The following is a 21732-nucleotide window of genomic DNA, read 5'->3' as shown; positions in this document are numbered from 1 at the left end:
AGATATGGTAGAAAACGCTTCAAAAAAGTAGCCGGTGTACCGTCCGATCCCGGGTAAAATGATTTTTTAGCTTAACTGTCGCTTTTAGGATGGCTGCATCGTCAACCATTCAAAGATGGTCCTAGGGGTTAAAAATTTCCAACAGCCCTGGCCAGTTGCTCCAAGGAAATTCCCCCAGTTGTGAGACTACTAAAAATTTTCTCGACAAAAAGTTTCCAAATTTCTGGATCAGAATTCGCTGTGTCTCTGTCAAGGACGATGTAGGACGGAAGCTCTGGAACTTCCCGTTGATTTTTTATGAGTTTTCAAAAAGATTTTGGACGGATTTTGATCTTGAAATTCCTTTGTAACCGGTTCAGATAGTTTTGGTAGCAACGCTTAGTGACCTTTTTATAAGCAGAGTTTAGTTTGCAGTATTCTTCCTTAGTGTACCCAGTAAACATAAAATCGTATCACAAATGATAGCTTAAGTCGTTTACAATGATGTTGCGAATCGCAATCTAAGCTACATAATGAAAAGATCGTATAAAATGTCGCCTGAAGTCAGTTTATATCGGATATGAATTAAACTCCGCTATGTTCGTAAATGTTTAAATGATTTTACTCCCGCGCGGGCTTCAAATAAGAAAATCATCAAGCCCGATCAATGATGTGATGAGTTGAGAATGTTCGAAAATGTCTCAGCCGCTACGTTTGGATCAGAAGGGTCGAGCTCAACTTCCCATTCGATGGATTCAAGGACAAGTGAGACAGCTTCAAAATCCACGTTCTTGAAATCTTGATAGAAGGATAACTTCTCTCCACGGGAGCATATATCTTTGCGGCATCGAGAGAGACAAGGCTGGGTGAATAGCTTTGACAACGGGAGCGAGACCTAAGTCAATCGTCGGAATCCTGAAACCTTCGTCAACGGAACAGAGATCGAGCATACGTCCGTTATCATTTTCGATATTATTTATCAGACGTTGAGTCGTTGAACTCAGGGCGTCTAAGTAGACGCTAGAAGATGCCGAGAACGAAGAACGCACAGGGTCAGAAAGTCAATTCCGGAGGAGCACCATTTTAGGCCGGGCATATTGAAATCCAGGTGACGAGTATGTCATCCTCAGGCGAAGAAATAGAGCTGACTTTGGAAAGCAATGCGAAAAAAACTCTTCCCAATCCTGGTCGCCAGAATGGTTAGGAGACACGTACACTACGCGTAGATAAGGTTTTCGATTACCGATATCGATGCGGTTCCATAGAAGCCCCAAATCGTCCCAGGAAACGTCTTCGATAAGCAAAGCTCCACTACCAGAAGTTTTATACTGTTAAGGGGACTACGGTCGCAACGAAACACTGCATAATCTGGGCCAAGATCTGGCAAACCTCATCGCCTCCAACGAACTCAGGATCAGGACGCCTGATGATACAGGCAGGAAACAGAGCAACTGAGTCGATAGACTCCGGGGTCTCCCAAGGGATCGATGCATCCTGGTGTCAAAACCCGAAAAGCGGTTAAAGCACTTGTAGACGAGATGTGTTGGTAGCCTTGGTAGGATCTGCGGTTAGGTGAAAATTCATCACACAAGATCAAGGACCTCATCGCCGCATTCGAACTCAGAGCTGGGAAGGCTGAAGAAGCTGCCTGAAAACAGCGCGACTGAATCGAGGGGCTTTGAGGCCTTCCAAGTGCCAAGTTCGTTGCGTCCCAATAAAGCGTTGAATTATCCTCCCACAGTAAAACCGTCAAGAATTAAACTGCAGAGAGCTAGGGTCTCGTCGTCGTTGTCAGTTGGATTCCAATCAACGTTCAAACCTCTAAGAGGGTCTTCTTCAAGGACACCATAACGATTGTGGACAGACCCGAGCCAAAGACTACCGATGTGGTAACCTCAACAGTTGACTGAAAGAGTTGCACCGATGGGGCAGTCTGAGGCAGACGGTTGAAGTTCCTGTGGACTAGGTCGTTGTGTTTAGCGCAGCATCTTTGAGCGCAGGATCCAATCCGATTTGAAAGAAACAAATCTTCTAGTGGAGCCATCTACACCTTTCGGGAGTGTGCAGAATGGCCGTTAACAAGGGGTATTGCTTCGAAGTTGAATCATCGACTTTTTTAGCCATAAGGTCGAGCTGTTGCGTTAGCTTGTCTAGAACAATATCGAGGTAATAGGTTTTTGGAGCGGTGCGGTAGATCAAGTCGTCTACATAACAGCGAATACTTCGGCCGTTTTACTCCGTATCACCGTAGGTCCAACTTCCGCATCGGTAAAACTATTCTTCGCTATTCACCATGACAATGGCATTTGTAGGATAAGTTAAGTAAGGACAACTATGATAGCAATCGCTAGCACAACTGATCTTCCCGGCATGCGGCTATCGATAAAGTCAGTTAAGAGCAGCGTGGCCAGATCTCCGGATTTATCCGAAGATCTACGGATTTCTCCGTAGATCAACGCATTTTGAGCACGTCTGCAGATCTACGGGACGATGCTCGAAATTTACGTATTTGCAGTATTTCCTACGGTTTTCTACAGGCTCAACGGATTCAGCGCATAAACGAAAGTTTAAACTGACGACCACAAAAACAAGGTCATCAAGTTTCATTTCTCCTAAACCAGTACATTTTTCGTATTCTGTCGAATTTACAGATTTGGGTGGGGTAAGCTATCTGGCAACGCTGATTAGGAGGCAGTCTAGAATGGAGTGTCAACAATTGGAAATCCACCGGAATCTTTTGGAAATTTGCTTGGTGTCTTCGTTCAACTTCTTTCAACATCTCAAATTTTGCCCACTTGTGAGAATCCTGTTAGTTTTATTCTAATTAAAACATTATTTTGAGCAAACTCTATATAACACTTACCAAACATAATTCTTTAGAATGCCGTTTGGTCTATTGAATGCACCCTCTATGTTTCAATATCGGGTTCATTTATAGTGAATGTATTTAAAAAACTGCAAAAAAAAAAATTCAACATGTATGTCACAGGAATGCATGTGCTTTTGAGGGAATTCCGTCAATGCCATTTTTTCCATACTATTTTATCGATTTCTGGTATCTCGGTTTTCCAATTAAGACATCAGGAAAGTGTGCTATTTCTAGCGCATTAGATTTCACATGCGGATGCATTTAGGCTGATAAAATGGATTTCTTTGTTTTTGAAAAAATGTCAGCTTCTTATAGGTTTTATTTCTTACCTAAACTGTGAATAAACTTTTATTTTTTATATTTTGTGAACTGATATTATAAAACTTTTTTCTCTAATCCAGGATCATTGCACAAAAATCCTCGAAACCATCTCGCACCAGATCAACACCCAGCACGTCGAAATGTCCGCCCACCGTTTGCTGAGCATCTTCAAGATGGCCGAGGTGCAGGTCGTCATGCCGGAAGTGAGTAGCGGCTTCCGGTGGAGCAGCTCCCGAAGTTGGCAGCTGCTCGTAAGTCTGGCCCTGGCACTGGCTTTCACACCCGTTGTCCGGTGGAACCTGCAGCATATGCTCGGGCTTCTGAGCACGTGACATTGAATCGATCCCACGGAACTACATCGTCGCCATTTGTTAGAATAATCGTCATTCTAAATCAGCTATCTTCATTGAAGGAAAACCGAGCAAACCGAAGAATATCGTCCAATCTCCAAAAAAAAAAGAAAAACAACACGCGCTCCAAATCGTTGATCGCATCCTGAATACGCTTCGTTCTACGGCTTCATTATCGGGTGGAACTCACCTGCCTCATCTAGGGAGAAGAGAGAAATTGAAATCCAAAGCATTATCACACTTACCCATAGGAAAACATACACAAACATTCCCAGGATCATCATCGTTGTAAATGAGGTTTGTAAAAATATCACACAGATAGCATATAAATTAAAGTAAGGGAAGGAAAAAAAACAAACAAACATAAACAACTATTGACTATAATCGCTACAATTGCTACTTTACTCGACATGTTACGCCACTGTTACACTCTATAGCCATATTGATTTTTTTAACGAGAATAATCGTACTGGAGAAAGGGAAAAAAGTTTAATATAAGAAAATGATTTCAAAGAAATATAGAAAATTAATTACAGAAAAAAGGGAAAAGGTTACGTTTTTTAATCTACGAAAAAGTATGTGCAAGTGTTGAGGAAATGTTCTGTGAAAAAAAATAAACAGACGAAATATAGATATTTAAACATTTCTATTGAAATTGATGATCGATTGCGGCAACTGTGGAACCGGACATTCTTTGAAACTGAAAGTGTACATCGAGGGAAAAACTGCGTGTGAATGGATGTGGAAAGCTGATTTACTGTAGGGAAATCATTGACTGGTTTTTATTTACATTTTTGAAATCGAAAAAAATATCATTGTGTAGTAGGAGAAAAAAAAACTCAAACTCAAGCCATAAATTTCCGAGCATCGCATCGGAAGGGAAGGAAACAGAATCGAAATATTGAACATAAAACTGTACATTGTAGCCCCGCATCGTGTACGAGTAGAGCAAAAAGAAAAACCATGGGGAATGAATATTTAATTTGTGTTCGTCGTTAGTTGTGTGGACTAGTTAGTTAGTGAGTAACCCTTCACCTGATGTGACAGAAAAAAAATACGAAATCCTACAATTTTTCATTTTTCACCGACTACATATCTTGAAGAGAAAAAAAGAGTAACGGATTCAATTGACACCCAATGATATAAATTTGTCTGTGTTTTTATGTTCGAGTTATTTAAAAAAAAAAGTAGAATCAAAAAAAGTTTTAAACAAACTTAAACTAAATTTATATTAACAACGCACCAAGTACTTCAATTCTTTGATTTTTTATTATTTTTCTATTCTCAAAAAATAGACTGACAAATTTATTTTGATCGAACGTCACAAAATATTTTACTACAGTTTGAAAATTGAAGAAAAACTTTAAACACTTTTTGTCAGTCGATATATGTTGAAATTCGTTGGGAGGAAATGCGTACGAGAGTGAAAGTGCCGAGAACAGCTGGATGAGTAAATCATTTGTATTCTAGCAAATTTATTCCACTGGTGTGCGTGACTGTAACGTGGGATGGAAATGAGAAAAAACAAGCATTCGATAAGATCACAATCGTAAAAATATGTCTTCCTGAAAACAAAAAAAAATGTGTTTATTCTAGAAAATATGTAAAATCTAATATCCATCTAATGAAAACTTCAAAGCAAAGCATGGCGAATAAATAAGAAAGAGCGAAGAGAAATCTAGTTTGTATGTAAAAAAATAAAATAAAAGAAAACAAATTCATAAACCAATTATCAATACCCAAACCTAGCTATGGTAGGGTGGATGGTGAATAGGATAAACAATGAACTCACAAACACAGAAGGAAAAGAAAAACAAAAAGTGACACACTCACTCACACGAACACAAACGTACGTTCACGGCTAGCTAAAATTGTTAAATTTGTTGGATTGAGAAGGAATGTTTCTATTGAACGGTTTATTTTCGATGCTTGTGAATAAAATTTATCAATACTTACAACCACATTCTTACTTACAGAAATAGAACAAAAAACAACAACAAAACAACAACAAAACAACAGCAACATGAACACAAATACATTCACAGACATTCAGATGTTTATCAGATGGAAAAAAAAATCAAATCACATCACATTTAATCAGTAACCTTAGTAGAAAGATTCGCGACGTCGTCTGTGTGAGCTGCAAATTTGATAAGGAAAAGGAAAAAATGCGTTGTAAATAGTTATACACTAACACCCACATAGATATACTTATTTGTTGAATCGAAATCGTCAAATCGATCGGAAACTGTTGGAACATTTAAAGAGTGATTTGCCCAATTTGGAATATCGGAACTTTAGCAAAGTGTGTTTTTGTTCTGGCCCACGCTCCATTCCGGCTCTCGTTGAAATATCAGAAAGATAGTTTAAAACGTATTTTATATCTAGACGAATTTTGTTTGAATTTATATCAAACTAGAGGAAAAGAAAGCCGTCAAATTAAATTAACTGCTAAAGCAAGTTATTTGTTTTCGCATTCATATAGCGCTACAACCCGTAAACCGAAGAGAAATATTTTAAGGAAGTCGACTGTTTGGGGAAAAGGAACACACTTGTATTCATACACTTCACATATACATATAACAGCAACACGGATACATATCAATATACAAAGAATAGTTCTAATAAAGGCGATTCGAACAAAAAACGATAACATAAAACCATTCAATCACACAGAATTCATAATAATTGAGTTTTTTTTCCAAAGAGAAAAAACAAAAATTACAAATGATAAAATAACACTCGTACACACACATATAAACACTCAAAAATGAACTAAGTTTTTAGTAGGATGAACTCTTATCAAAAATGTTTTCTTTTTAACTAAGTTTAGCAGTGTTTACTATTATTCAGTTGATAACTTTATCCATTTTGTAAGAAACTGTCATGAAATGAACTGTAATAAAACAGAAACTAAACATCATCGTTTTGTTTTTTTTTCTTTTTTTTTTGGAAATCGTCTCCAACGTACCTACTGGTTTTTCTAATTTTTCCCTTTTTCTCAGATTGGATAGAGTTATTTCTAACTTTCTGTTGAGACTCACGGTTCGTTAAGATCCTTTAATAGAAACGGGCTCGTTCGATGTTTTCTGCTGAACTCATCAGAACCAAAACTATGTTTGTATTGGTTTCAGAATACAGTTCGCAACTGATGATTGCCGAACAATGGGCGGAGGAACCGAAAAGTTGTTTTTTATCTTCTTAAGAAAAATTCGGAAGATCTGTCAAAAGTTGGGTAAAAATTTAGCTGCATTGCATCTCACTTGCACTAATGCAAATCCATCGCCCAAATTCGGCAGCGTTTTCATCGCCTGTAGGATGAGGATAACAGTACAAATGTTTACATCATCACACGGTTAAGCGAGTCTGCCCAATTAGGGTTCGTGGTAGCACAACATTGTTGTCAGAAATTCTAAGTAGAAGTACCAAACTACTCATTCAGAATTGAGTACTTTCTTAGTTAGAGAATATGAGAAGTGAAAAGTGACAAAAAGTAATCGCAAGATGATATTACAACAACTAGTCGTAGAATGGAAATAAACGATCACTCTATTCCATCACTGAAACCCGCGTTTTCAACACTTATGACAACCCAGCAAATTATTCTTTTATATTACGCTTAAAACAGGCCTTTTTCCGACAGTATGCGTCAAGTGTCAGTAAGGGAAACTGAAGCCAAACTTGGAATGGCAACATTTGTTCACTGATGAAAGTGTGGTTTTCACTTCAACGAAATCAGATCAATTCTGATTGCAGGTTAATGTGTGAATGAATTTTACCGACCCTTGAGCATCCCCCATGAGCGTGCAGGTTGAGCGAGCAGTCATATCGTAAAAATTTAGAGTAGTTCAGCCTTTCTTTTCAGTAAGTCACCGGTGAATTTTCCTATATCGGATTTTCTGTCCGTACAAGCATGCTTCCGGTCAAAATTACACAATCGGACATTCTTTAGAAGCTTACAAATTTCGACATAGATGGGATTTTCTGTTCCAAGTAGAAGCGCTGCCTCAGAATATTCAATACAAAGTGGGTTGGCCCAGAAGAAGTATGTTAAAAAAAGAGTTTTAAAAACATGGGAAAAAATTTCCATAAACAAACCTTTTCTTCGAACTTTTAAAGAATTTTTTTACTTTCCATCAGGACAAAATGGGACTTGGTTTTTTGAGTTAAATTTTTTGATCGTGCAGCTACACGTTAAATTTCGAGGCAGCCCATTTCGCGTTCGAAGAATTTTGTAAACAGGACCTGCAAACTGTCACCACAAAAGGGAATAACGACATCGTGAATCGACCCATTGCAGAAACAAAAAGCTTGCTTTAAAATAATTGGGATTACAAGTTACCCATTGTGAAATATACTGAGTAGTATAAATACCCAATGTGGTGAAGCAGTTTCAGCAAAAAAAAAAGCTACATCGTTTCTTTCTTTTGCAGTCAAATGGAAAAAAAGGGAAACCGTAGTTCCGTATGTGATGAATAAGTGTTTTTTCCGAATGTGTAGATTGGAAACGTCGTCAAAACTGGCATTGATGAACAAGAAATAAAAAGCGAGTCGTAATGACAGCTTGATCACGACGTTCCTAATTTCAAGCGAGTTGAGAGGACGGCTTAAAATTGAAAGATGAGTTGAGAAGAAAGTCTAAACATATCGATAAGAATTCAAGCGAGTTGGGAGGACAGCTTGAAGCTCAGACGCGAGTTGAGAGGACAGCCTGAACATATCGATAAGAATTCAAACGATTTGAACGAACAGCTTGGAATTCAAAGACTAGTTGAAAGGACAGCCTAAACATATTGATAAGAATTCAAGCGAGTTGGGAGGACAGCTTGAAATTAAAAGGCGAGTTGAAAGGACGCGCTACTCGTGTTTTCAAGAAACCGTTACCTATTAAGCCTGTAAAATACTATTTGTAAAATTTCCACAATTAAGTTTTTTCTTCATTTCGATGTATATTTAAACCCAGCAAACATTTAAGGAGGAATATCGAAGGAACAACAGAATTATTCAAACAATTATACCAGATGAAAAGATTGTATTAAACTTACCAAAAAAACATATAGCTACAAAAGTGGAGGCGATATATCTACAATGACTCAGTTCCAACGATTCGATTTCCCCACAAAATGCAAAATAAACGATTTAAAGTAATTTGAGTAAAATATAAAAAAAAATCCCCGATCGAGATTTGAACTCCAGCCCTCCGGGTTCGCAGTCCGGTATTTTACCTCGATGCCAACTCATCAGTTGATATGATTCACGTTATAGCTCTATTTATAGGTGAGATTTACTTTTTACGAACCAGTCAAAGGAAGAAAGGTAGAGATCGGATAGAGTTGCAATCGATGGGTGGTTCATTTCCATTTATCGTAAATCCGTTCACTCAAATCGTAAATGCCGAATTAGCGTATTCCCAACTTTTTGGAGGCATATTTACGAATTGACTAAACTGCTATCCGACTCAACTTTTTTTTGGGCAAAGCTTGTCGTAATTGAATGATAGAAAATCACTCAATACCAACTTGTATACGATGGTTATTGAAAATGTCTTAATATTCGATTTGGTTTATCATTTCTATTACGATTTCATGTTAGCTGGGAAGACACTTTCATTAAGGTGTCACTTGACAAAGGACAATGAATAAGACAATATTTTTTGATATCTACATCGATAGAGGACTATGATTTTATGTTAAAAAATCATGCTAACCTCTCTAAAATAAGCTTTTTATGTGTATGTTTCATCATGGCTCATGCGCTCAATATAACGCGCCACCCATAAAATATTGAAAAAATCATTTTTTTTTTCAAAACGATTCTAGCACGTTCCCCTACTTAATCGAATGTGAAATCAAGACACATGTTGTGCATTTGAATCAAATTTCCGTCAGAGGTATGCCCAGACTATCGAGCACGATGTTAAGAATTTGGAAGAAAAATGAAAGATAATCCGAATCAAATCTGAAAATTTGAATTCGAACTGGTCGAGTAAGCTTGCCTTACGGGCAAATCAATGAATGTAAGAAATTGCACCTTGAGTTGAGTTGAGATAGAGTATTGTGGTGAGCATGGGAAATACCGGAAATTTTCTTGAATTTAGGTTTTAGCAACCAGACAAGCTGCCTGGCATGCCAAAATGGACTCAAACGGGAAGATTGTTCCCAGTGATAACACTTTTGTATGGCTCTGGAAAGAGCCGTTTTGTATGCAACGGGAGAAAAGTGTAGGAGCAGCGAGCACAAAGAAACATTCACTTTCTAGCTTTCCATAGCGTTTAATTTCTCTCTACAAAATTTAACACTACGAATACTAGTTTTTTGCGTCATACAATCGGCTCCGACCGAGTACGATGATGGTAGTTGGCAAAGATGCCAATGTGCCTGATTTTTCAAGATTTGCCTGATTTTTCGAGGCTCAGCCTGACAACCTGATAAGCCATAACATATTGAATTTCCCTGATTTTTGAAAATATGCCTGATTTTTACGAATGTTATGAAAAAGGGGTCGAAAGGAACAGGATTAGGTATCATTGCTAAAGTAAAAAAAAGTGAAAATGTGGCTGAATCAAAGCAATCCCTTTAATTTTTATTTAAAAAAAGGAAGTTTTTATTCAGTAGAATTATTCAACCAAGTAGGCTCCTAACACACATTCGAGTGAAAACGTGAAGCGATGGACGAAAAACAAGTTAACAACTTTGAGCGAAATTTCCGTTACTTGAACGTTGCCTGATTTTGCCTGATTTTTATTTCATCACATCTCTGATATTGGAAAATAAAAATGTTGGCAACCCTGGTTGCTGCTGTTCTCTTCGTTGGTTTCTCTCTCCTTCGGTTTCGTTATCGCTACGATGTTGTCGTGTTCATGATAAAGGTCTGGTAAACTGAACGTCCACGGTTTTTATAACCTTGACCCATCGCGCGCTGCTAACTGATTGGTCGCTGGTCTTTTTTTCTCGCTCTCCTTCTTCGGACCGCCCACCTTCTTCGGATTGTGTTCCTTCTTCAGACCGCTCTGCTGAAAGTGCGCTTTCGGTGTCATTTTGATCGAGGTTGTCCAATGGTGCTAACTTGTGAATTGGACTCTTCTAGGTGCAAGATTAGGTTTTATGTCCACAACTCTTACTAAACCATCTTCTTCATGATACACCGTAACTATCTGAGCAAGCTTCCGAAGCTGAGGAGGAACGTTTTCTCCCTTTAAAATCACAATCAATCCGAGTTTTGCGTTGACTCGCTTTTGCGTTCATTTGCCTCGAACTTGTAGTTCCATCAAATTCTCTTTCGACTACTTGCTCGAAAAATACTCACAAGGTTGTTGAAACTACTGTCAGCGAGACAAAAGGTTTTCTGGAATTTTCTTGTACGTCGGTTCAGGGACAGCATGAAAGGGACGACCTATCATGGGGTGTGCAGGGGTAAGTGCCTCGGGATCATGAGGGTCATTTGAGTGAGTGAGTAGTGGTCTTGAATTGAGGATTGCTTCTATTTAACACAGGAGAGTGTAGAGCTCAAAGACAGTGAGCGACGCAGACAGGTAAAACTTCTTGAGAACAGATTTTACGCTCTTAAACACCCTCCAAGAGGTGGCCGAAATGTGGGGAATTGGGAGCAATAGTTTCCCAACGTATCTCTTTGGTCTGACATAGCTCGACGAGATTTTGCACCAATAAAATTGGTTCCATTGTCACTGAAGACGGTATATGGTGGGCCCTTGCGTGAAACAAAACGTTGGAACGCTGCCACAAAAGCCTCTGTAGAAAGGTTCTCCACTGCCTTTAGCCTTCGTTACCATACATACGAAGATGGAAATATAACCTTTAACAGGGGTTGCCTTCCAAGCCATTTGCTAACCAAGGATGGGTCCTGCATAGTTGACTCCAACTTACGTGAAGAATGGTCCTTTATTCACTCTGTAGGATGGAAGATCTCCCATTTGTTGATCTATCGTAGTTGGAGATGTATGGAAACACTCAACGCAGCTTCTTAGGACGCTTTGACAAAAAATTTGCCTAAAGATGGTTATCACACCAGAGACATCCACATGTAAGTTCACACGATAAATAGCAGTTTAAAGACTTCGAGACACTGGAATTTTATCCGGTAAAATTAGCTGGTGTTTTGGTTCATAGGGTAGGTTTGCTTAATGAATTCTTCCTCCAACTCGTAGTAGGCTGTTATCGAGAAAAGACTTCAGACTGTAAGTCGAAGATTGCTTTTACCGCTGCAATTTTTTCAATCTCCCTGGACAATTTTTGTTGCTGAATGACACTAACGATCATTTTCATCGACTCGCAAAGTTCAAGTATTTTCGGATAGAGGCTAAAGGTTCGTTCTTCTCCCTTTTTCGGAAGGAAGAAAAAAATCGTTGTGTTTTTTGAAAAGAGAGGAGCTTGGTCAGGATTGGGAACTCTTCATCCAAGTATGAACTGACACGGGCAGTTTCATTTCGGGAATCTCTTCTTCATGTACTCGTATGAGATCAAGGTTGCCGAAACCACAGAAAAATCTCTAGTTTCACAGAATTTTGAGCATATTTTCGCCAAATAGGTCTGTTTCAATGAATACAGAATTTTAGAATTTTCACAGATTGAAAAGGTTTTTTAATTTTTGTACGTATTCCTAAAATTAATATTTTTATGTTAACATTAATTTCGGACTTCTTACTTTGTTTTGGATAAATGTGATCGGATTGGTAATGCTTATTGGTTTTCTCACAAAAATGTACAAAAGACTCAATTTTTCATGGCTTTTTCAAGAAATCTGTGCCGTTTCACAGATTTTTTGATATAATCACAAAAAGTCAGAATTTTTTCACAGGAGCACAGAATTTTTATTGGCCATCTCGATCTTGTTTAAGAGATCATTTTCGGTCAAAAATTTATCGAAAATTTGCAATTGTGGATACTCACAATGCTGACTGGTTTGTGGCCCAACGTTTTGCACACGTTCCGGCAGTCGTCCGGCTCTGAAAAGTCGTTGGTAGCGACCAACCAGTGAAGCAAGCCTGCGTTATCCTGCTTCCCGAGGACCATAACTTTATAAATAGACGACAACTTTTTCCAACCAATATGGCGCACTTTGTAATTTGTTCGTTTTTTCGGAAACACGAATGGCCAATCAATGTTCCTTCTTGATATTTTTAATTGTCAACTGTTTACACTCTAAGCGAAGCCCACTAAAAATAAATGCAATTTTCTTCGTCGTATCTTGTTCCAGTTTCGCTTTCCCTTTTCGTTTGCGATGGATAAGCAAGATTCTCTTCTAAATTACACGCTGGGCCATATTGAACCATGAATGCTTGAAAAATAACCATAATGGAAGTTTTATGGATCAAGTCGTTTTATGAGTTTTCAGCGAAAACTCATAAAATGAGATTCCACCGAGAACTTGGATTATGGTTATTTTTTAACCGTTTGTTAAAACTGGAAAACGGTTATAAATTAACCGTTTTCCTATAAAATTAAAAAGGGTTCGTTCTATTGCAGCTAAAATGGAAGATATTCGAATGTTATATTAAAAACCGAAGGACTAATGGAGTTATACCGTTTTAATCATCGTGTATAGTATTTAATTATTATAAATTATAATTTTTGATTTCTGTTGAATACTCTGTTAGAAAACTTCAATTCATAGTGCCAAGTTGCGTGCCTGAATGAAATTGAAACTATTATGTAACCGTTCCAGAGTCCAGAAGGCTCGATAACATGCTGGAGCTGTTTAGTCTTAAGCTCGGTTACAGTTCCTTGAAGCCCGATCCATTGGAGCACCGTACTCATAGAACTATTTCTATCACAATTCCATGCATAGTTCAATCTGAAACCAAACGAAAAATAAACTATTGCTTCACATGCATTATGTTACTAAGGTCTCAGGTTCTAAAATCTTCATCGAATCTTTGCTAAAATCTTACCCGTATGTGCGTGCTTCTTTCCTGTAAATTTTGAAGAACAATCTTCCGGATAAATATATCATTTGTAGGACTGCTCAAGCGAATGTGTTCTAGACACGTCACGGAACGTGCGTTTATAGTTTTGAATATTTCTTCTGAAATTATCAAAGAACTTTATAGAATTTTGTTTTAAAATCAAATAAAGTTTTTTCCTGATCAGCCGTCCGGAAGGTAATTGAAATCAATATTGCTTCAGAAAGATCATACGTGACATTGTTATCGTAGATCAGCTCATCTAGCAAATAGTTTCTCATGAGGCAGCTTCCTCCAAAAAGTTCAGCCGTATCCGATAGTTTCCCCATTCGCCCAGAATCGTCCATAGGATTGTAATCGTCGATACTGAAAGTACGAATCGTAAATATTACGAATGAAAGAAGCACAACAATATAAAAAATACAATTTACCTGCTCATGGTGATCGGGTTGAAAATTTGATTTTCACCGAAAACTATTGAGCTAGCGAAAAAACGATGGCGGACCGCTCACCAAAAACAAACTTATCTTTTCTGTTGATGCTGGAATTTTCAACCATTATTTTTGTTTTCAAAAAAAACTTTGAAAATGGTTTAAATTCAATAGTTCATTCTGGTTAAAAATCAACAATTATCGAAGTTTTCGAGAGAAAACCAGAAAACGGTTGAAAAAAACTCGGAAATGGTTATAAAAAAATGAGCGTGTATGACAAATTTCCAGAAATGCCTTTTATGTTTCTTAAAATCGTTCTAAAAAGACACCATTGGGCTCAAGCATTTTGGAATAAAACGAATCACGTACATATCGTTCACAGGAATTTCGGTAACAATTTCACATCACTTTATTCAACTTTCCGAAGCTTACAAAATTCCTTCTTCCTAGTGATTCGAAACAATTCCCGGAAGAAACTGCTTCATCTCAGATGGCATCCTTCGAGACCGGAATTCCGAAACACAAACTACCCCGAGGAATTAGTGAAACCAGTAACAAGGTGCAGTCAAAAATTTCCGGTGAACTCAAACAACAAAAAACGATCTGGACTCATCCCCCAAAAACTATGCAACAAAAGACACTCACAAACACCAAAAGCAAAAAAAAGAAACAGAAACAGAAACAAAAACAAAAACCAAACTTCACCTGGACACACTCACACAAACACACTCAGCCACACACACAATCTTCGATTTCAAAACAAAAGAGTTTGAAAGAGTAAAGAGAAAGGGAAAAATTTGCTACAGAGATGGAAACTTTGAACATGTTAGTAAAAAAAATAGTTGGGATGGGTAATGGAGGCAAGTAGAAAAAAGTTCGTCCTGCGAAAAAAGATTACCGGAGGTCGAGCAAAAAGGAAGGAATGGAAACCAAAATATATATACAATAGATATACATACACCTACAATTACATGTACGAACTTAGGAAAACAAGAAAAACAAAAAAGTGAAGGGGGGAAAAAATATGCGGAAGGAATACAGAGAGTCAGTGTTGAGAGCGACGAGCAGCAGCGAGATGCAAGTTTGAGACTGTTTCCGGGAAAAAGGGCGAAATTCGACTGTCTGTGAGCGAGTGAGTAGAATAAGTAAAATGGACAAAACAACAACAAACTTCTAAAGGAATAAGTAAATTATAAGTTAAACTGATGCCGGGATTCGAAAAAAAATGAGGAACGAGAAACGAAGGACGAGTGCAGTTGAGAGCAAAATAAAGATGAGAGAAAAAAAACTGTCTAAAACTAGCTGTGGCAAACTGTTTGAACTTTCGAATCGGTGGAACATTAAAAAGAAAACTCCCTGTTTGTTTATTTTTGGTGTGGAATTCTTTGAATCGAGTTGGAAAGTAGGGTTTGATCTCCAACAATCTATTACAAAATTAAGGGCATGATTCAAATCGGAGTACAGCAGCAAATCACTGGGTTTATTTTGAAAGATTAAGGTTAAGTCGTTTGTCTCACAGAGGCAAACCATTTTTTTTCTAAAATTGGTTCTCAATGTTTCTTGACACCTTTCGCTAAAATTTTGATCTCAAACGCCTACCAGCTAAAACAATTTTCTTCCTCGTCAATTGCCATCATCTTTCTTACATCCAATTATCAACGAAAATACCCAATTAATGTCTACTAAAGCTCTAATAAGCTTCTTCAAGCGGGCTCAAGCTGGCCAGAACACCAGAAATTGTTCAGGTAATTATAAATGAGAAATTTCCGAACTAACATTGTGTTTACCGGCCTCAAATTAACTGCAATCGGAGCCCAACTGCAATCGCATAATCAGCTTATCGTGGAAAATTGAATTCCGAAAATATTCCAACTGGCAATAATGAAAAGTGCCAAACCGGGAGAAAGGGATGGTGAAATGATGTACTTAACGAAGCCAATCGAATGATGCCACATTGTTTTGGATTCGAGGATTCTCGGTTAACCCCATCAAAGTGAAATTCGATAGTTGAGGGTTTTGGAATTGAATAATGCAAAATCATCTGGTCAAAACAAGTGTGCACCCGGAATTCATGGAAGGGTTCGCTCGAGGTTGATTTTGTGCCCGATTGCAAAAAACGTAATTTGATTAATGAACTTCCAGAGAAGCTGGTATTTAACCATTTTGCAGAAACGCTTTAACCTCTCTTGAGTTGAAGCTTTCAAAGCGAGACTGTGGTAAAATGAAGAAAAATAGGCTTTGAATTTAATCGAGGTTCTGAAGACATAAGTTGGAATGCCGATAATGAATTCAATCACAAAACACAAACAGGTTAGGAGTAAAGTAAGTAAGATTTTTTCCAAGTAAAATTTTCAGTCCAAGAAATGAATTTTCCGTAGTAATGAGAAATTACTTGATCTCAAAATGAGTTTAATATTAAAAATACCAAACATGTCAGAAAATTGGCTAGCCTCCGGCAGATTTTTTTTTTTAAATAACTCTAAGACTAATTCATTTCTTTTAAGGACACTGTACGTAATAAATTTCGGAATGAGATTCCACAAACCTTTTGTATTGAAACTCAAATCTTGACACAAGAAACCCTAACTCGTTTTATGAATGTGCTTTCTTTAAGACGTGTTGCCAAACCAGTGCAGAATTTAAAAGCAACCATTTCAACTTCAAAATTCATTCGTTAAATACCAATTAATACATCAACCATTTCGTAGCCATGTGACTTGTGCTTACCACTCACGATTTCAACAGGAACAGCAAAAATCTTAAACCTAGTGGTCATTACTTTATGATTTATCACGTTGATTTAAAAAAAAATTATATGTTATTACAAATTTTATGCTGATATGAAATATTTATTCATCACAACACCAATATCGGCCTTATTTATTTTGTTTTTTGTTCTCTTAACTTCCCAACTCACAATTCAAAGGGAGTTTCAAAATTTTCACAAGGCTACAAAATTTAAGAAGCTTATTATGATTAACTTGGGAACTCTAGTGATGAATAAATAAACCAGTTTTTTTTTCACTCAGCTTTAGTTCTTTAAATAACTTTCAAAAGTAGGTACAAATCATTCAAGAATCGTCTGAACTTTTTTGACAAACTAAATATAAAACATTACAAAACTTTAAAAATAATGATTTTAAATCAATGATCAGCTTTTCCAAAGATCGCAAGTAATTTGGAGTTCTGTGAAAAAAGCTAAAGAAGTGTTCTATTTGTTTACTCTATCCGATGTTTAAATAGAATTTAATATATTTTTTGGACATATGCAAGTAAACTTGTTTCGGAGTCTTCAACAAATTTGTTAAACGAAGCCTTTTTTGCAATAAAGAAAACTTTTTTCAGTAATGTCAGATATACCCGTGATGATATATTTCATTTCATTGATTTAAATCATTTTAAGAATTTATCCATTAAAGATCATTATTGCTCTGAAATATGAATATCTAGGCAAAATATTGTATTTTGATTGAAAGTAAGATAAAAATAAATCAATGATTCATTGCACTCAAATCTTTTTTTTATGTTGAATCTAATAAACGCCGTATCACTTAAGCTAGAGGTTATTTGAAACAAAGGTACCAAAAAAATTTTAAAATCAGTAAGACCTCTTATTTTACAAAAATGCTTGTAAAAAAAATGTTCAAAAAACTATTTTTTCCATCTTCATGTTTGGCATTATTGACGAAGTTTGTCTTTGTTTTTCTATTCTGGGTTCTTGTGTTCTGTGAACATAATCTTCATAAAAGCCTATAAATCTTTCGATTGACGGCTACAAAATATTCAAAGGCTTAAGGTTTTTAACTTTAAACCCTGCGCTTGAAAGTTTAAAAACGTTTCCTTTGTTTTTTTATTTAAGATGTTCATTTTCTATTATGAACTGCGTGAAATGCGTTTTGTTTAAAACTGATATGATTTTTGTTTGTTTTATTTACCCAATATGTGAATAAATCAGGGCAAAATCCGGGCATTATTCTATGAAATCCGGGCCGGACTGTTCTGAAATTTTGTATCAAATGTCATTTTTGTCATTTTTGTCATTTTTGTCACTTTTGTCATTTTTGTCATTTTTGTCATTTTTGTCATTTTTGTCATTTTTGTCATTTTTGTCATTTTTGTCATTTTTGTCATTTTTGTCATTTTTGTCATTTTTGTCATTTTTGTCATTTTTGTCATTTTTGTCATTTTTGTCATTTTTGTCATTTTTGTCACTTTTGTCATTTTTGTCATTTTTGTCATTTTTGTCATTTTTGTCATTTTTGTCATTTTTGTCATTTTTGTCATTTTTGTCATTTTTGTCATTTTTGTCATTTTTGTCATTTTTGTCATTTTTGTCATTTTTGTCATTTTTGTCATTTTTGTCATTTTTGTCATTTTTGTCATTTTTGTCATTTTTGTCATTTTTGTCATTTTTGTCATTTTTGTCATTTTTGTCATTTTTGTCATTTTTGTCATTTTTGTCATTTTTGTCATTTTTGTCATTTTTGTCATTTTTGTCATTTTTGTCATTTTTGTCATTTTTGTCATTTTTGTCATTTTTGTCATTTTTGTCATTTTTGTCATTTTTGTCATTTTTGTCATTTTTGTCATTTTTGTCATTTTTGTCATTTTTGTCATTTTTGTCATTTTTGTCATTTTTGTCATTTTTGTCATTTTTGTCATTTTTGTCATTTTTGTCATTTTTGTCATTTTTGTCATTTTTGTCATTTTTGTCATTTTTGTCATTTTTGTCATTTTTGTCATTTTTGTCATTTTTGTCATTTTTGTCATTTTTGTCATTTTTGTCATTTTTGTCATTTTTGTCATTTTTGTCATTTTTGTCATTTTTGTCATTTTTGTCATTTTTGTCATTTTTGTCATTTTTGTCATTTTTGTCATTTTTGTCATTTTTGTCATTTTTGTCATTTTTGTCATTTTTGTCATTTTTGTCATTTTTGTCATTTTTGTCATTTTTGTCATTTTTGTCATTTTTGTCATTTTTGTCATTTTTGTCATTTTTGTCATTTTTGTCATTTTTGTCATTTTTGTCATTTTTGTCATTTTTGTCATTTTTGTCATTTTTGTCATTTTTGTCATTTTTGTCATTTTTGTCATTTTTGTCATTTTTGTCATTTTTGTCATTTTTGTCATTTTTGTCATTTTTGTCATTTTTGTCATTTTTGTCATTTTTGTCATTTTTGTCATTTTTGTCATTTTTGTCATTTTTGTCATTTTTGTCATTTTTGTCATTTTTGTCATTTTTGTCATTTTTGTCATTTTTGTCATTTTTGTCATTTTTGTCATTTTTGTCATTTTTGTCATTTTTGTCATTTTTGTCATTTTTGTCATTTTTGTCATTTTTGTCATTTTTGTCATTTTTGTCATTTTTGTCATTTTTGTCATTTTTGTCATTTTTGTCATTTTTGTCATTTTTGTCATTTTTGTCATTTTTGTCATTTTTGTCATTTTTGTCATTTTTGTCATTTTTGTCATTTTTGTCATTTTTGTCATTTTTGTCATTTTTGTCATTTTTGTCATTTTTGTCATTTTTGTCATTTTGTCATTTTTGTCATTTTTGTCATTTTTGTCATTTTTGTCATTTTTGTCATTTTTGTCATTTTTGTCATTTTTGTCATTTTTGTCATTTTTGTCATTTTTGTCATTTTTGTCATTTTTGTCATTTTTGTCATTTTTGTCATTTTTGTCATTTTTGTCATTTTTGTCATTTTTGTCATTTTTGTCATTTTTGTCATTTTTGTCATTTTTGTCATTTTTGTCATTTTTGTCATTTTTGTCATTTTTGTCATTTTTGTCATTTTTGTCATTTTTGTCATTTTTGTCATTTTTGTCATTTTTGTCATTTTTGTCATTTTTGTCATTTTTGTCATTTTTGTCATTTTTGTCATTTTTGTCATTTTTGTCATTTTTGTCATTTTTGTCATTTTTGTCATTTTTGTCATTTTTGTCATTTTTGTCATTTTTGTCATTTTTGTCATTTTTGTCATTTTTGTCATTTTTGTCATTTTTGTCATTTTTGTCATTTTTGTCATTTTTGTCATTTTTGTCATTTTTGTCATTTTTGTCATTTTTGTCATTTTTGTCATTTTTGTCATTTTTGTCATTTTTGTCATTTTTGTCATTTTTGTCATTTTTGTCATTTTTGTCATTTTTGTCATTTTTGTCATTTTTGTCATTTTTGTCATTTTTGTCATTTTTGTCATTTTTGTCATTTTTGTCATTTTTGTCATTTTTGTCATTTTTGTCATTTTTGTCATTTTTGTCATTTTTGTCATTTTTGTCATTTTTGTCATTTTTGTCATTTTTGTCATTTTTGTCATTTTTGTCATTTTTGTCATTTTTGTCATTTTTGTCATTTTTGCCATTTTTGTCATTTTTGTCATTTTTGTCATTTTTGTCATTTTTGTCATTTTTGTCATTTTTGTCATTTTTGTCATTTTTGTCATTTTTGTCATTTTTGTCATTTTTGTCATTTTTGTCATATTGGTCATTTTTGTCATTTTTGTCATTTTTGTCATTTTTGTCATTTTTGTCATTTTTGCCATTTTTGTCATTTTTGTCATTTTTGTCATTTTTGTCATTTTTGTCATTTTTGTCATTTTTTCTCATTTTTTCTCACTTTTGTCATTTTTGTCATTTTTGTCATTTTTGTCATTTTTGTCATTTTTGTCATTTTTGTCATTTTTGTCATTTTTGTCATTTTTGTCATTTTTGTCATTTTTGTCATTTTTGTCATTTTTGTCATTTTTGTCATTTTTGTCATTTTTGTCATTTTTGTCATTTTTGTCATTTTTGTCATTTTTGTCATTTTTGTCATTTTTGTCATTTTTGTCATTTTTGTCATTTTTGTCATTTTTGTCATTTTTGTCATTTTTGTCATTTTTGTCATTTTTGTCATTTTTGTCATTTTTGTCATTTTTGTCATTTTTGTCATTTTTGTCATTTTTGTCATTTTTGTCATTTTTGTCATTTTTGTCATTTTTGTCATTTTTGTCATTTTTGTCATTTTTGTCATTTTTGTCATTTTTGTCATTTTTGTCATTTTTGTCATTTTTGTCATTTTTGTCATTTTTGTCATTTTTGTCATTTTTGTCATTTTTGTCATTTTTGTCATTTTTGTCATTTTTGTCATTTTTGTCATTTTTGTCATTTTTGTCATTTTTGTCATTTTTGTCATTTTTGTCATTTTTGTCATTTATTTTGTCATTTTTGTCATTTTTGTCATTTTTGTCATTTTTGTCATTTTTGTCATTTTTGTCATTTTTGTCATTTTTGTCATTTTTGTCATTTTTGTCATTTTTGTCATTTTTGTCATTTTTGTCATTTTTGTCATTTTTGTCATTTTTGTCATTTTTGTCATTTTTGTCATTTTTGTCATTTTTGTCATTTTTGTCATTTTTGTCATTTTTGTCATTTTTGTCATTTTTGTCATTTTTGTCATTTTTGTCATTTTTGTCATTTTTGTCATTTTTGTCATTTTTGTCATTTTTGTCATTTTTGTCATTTTTGTCATTTTTGTCATTTTTGTCATTTTTGTCATTTTTGTCATTTTTGTCATTTTTGTCATTTTTGTCATTTTTGTCATTTTTGTCATTTTTGTCATTTTTGTCATTTTTGTCATTTTTGTCATTTTTGTCATTTTTGTCATTTTTGTCATTTTTGTCATTTTTGTCATTTTTGTCATTTTTGTCATTTTTGTCATTTTTGTCATTTTTGTCATTTTTGTCATTTTTGTCATTTTTGTCATTTTGTCATTTTTGTCATTTTTGTCATTTTTGTCATTTTTGTCATTTTTGTCATTTTTGTCATTTTTGTCATTTTTGTCATTTTTGTCATTTTTGTCATTTTTGTCATTTTTGTCATTTA

General features: G+C 34.4%; 1 protein-coding gene across 1 annotated transcript in view; it reads left to right on the top strand.

Annotated features, from left to right (window-relative positions):
• Positions 1 to 15170, top strand: part of LOC129738269 (uncharacterized) — a 175159-nt gene extending 159989 nt beyond the window's left edge. Inside the window, exon 17 of the mRNA XM_055729452.1 lies at positions 3250 to 15170. Coding sequence (XP_055585427.1) covers positions 3250 to 3501 — 252 coding nt within the window. The 3' untranslated portion in view covers positions 3502 to 15170. The remainder of the gene's footprint in view (positions 1 to 3249) is intronic.
• Positions 15171 to 21732: the final 6562 nt, after the last annotated feature.

The sequence above is a fragment of the Uranotaenia lowii genome, chromosome 1, assembly GCF_029784155.1.
Source record: "Uranotaenia lowii strain MFRU-FL chromosome 1, ASM2978415v1, whole genome shotgun sequence".
Lineage (NCBI taxonomy): Eukaryota > Metazoa > Arthropoda > Insecta > Diptera > Culicidae > Uranotaenia > Uranotaenia lowii.
The sequence above is the reverse complement of the archived record's forward strand: the minus strand, read 5'-3'. Positions and strand labels throughout refer to the sequence as shown.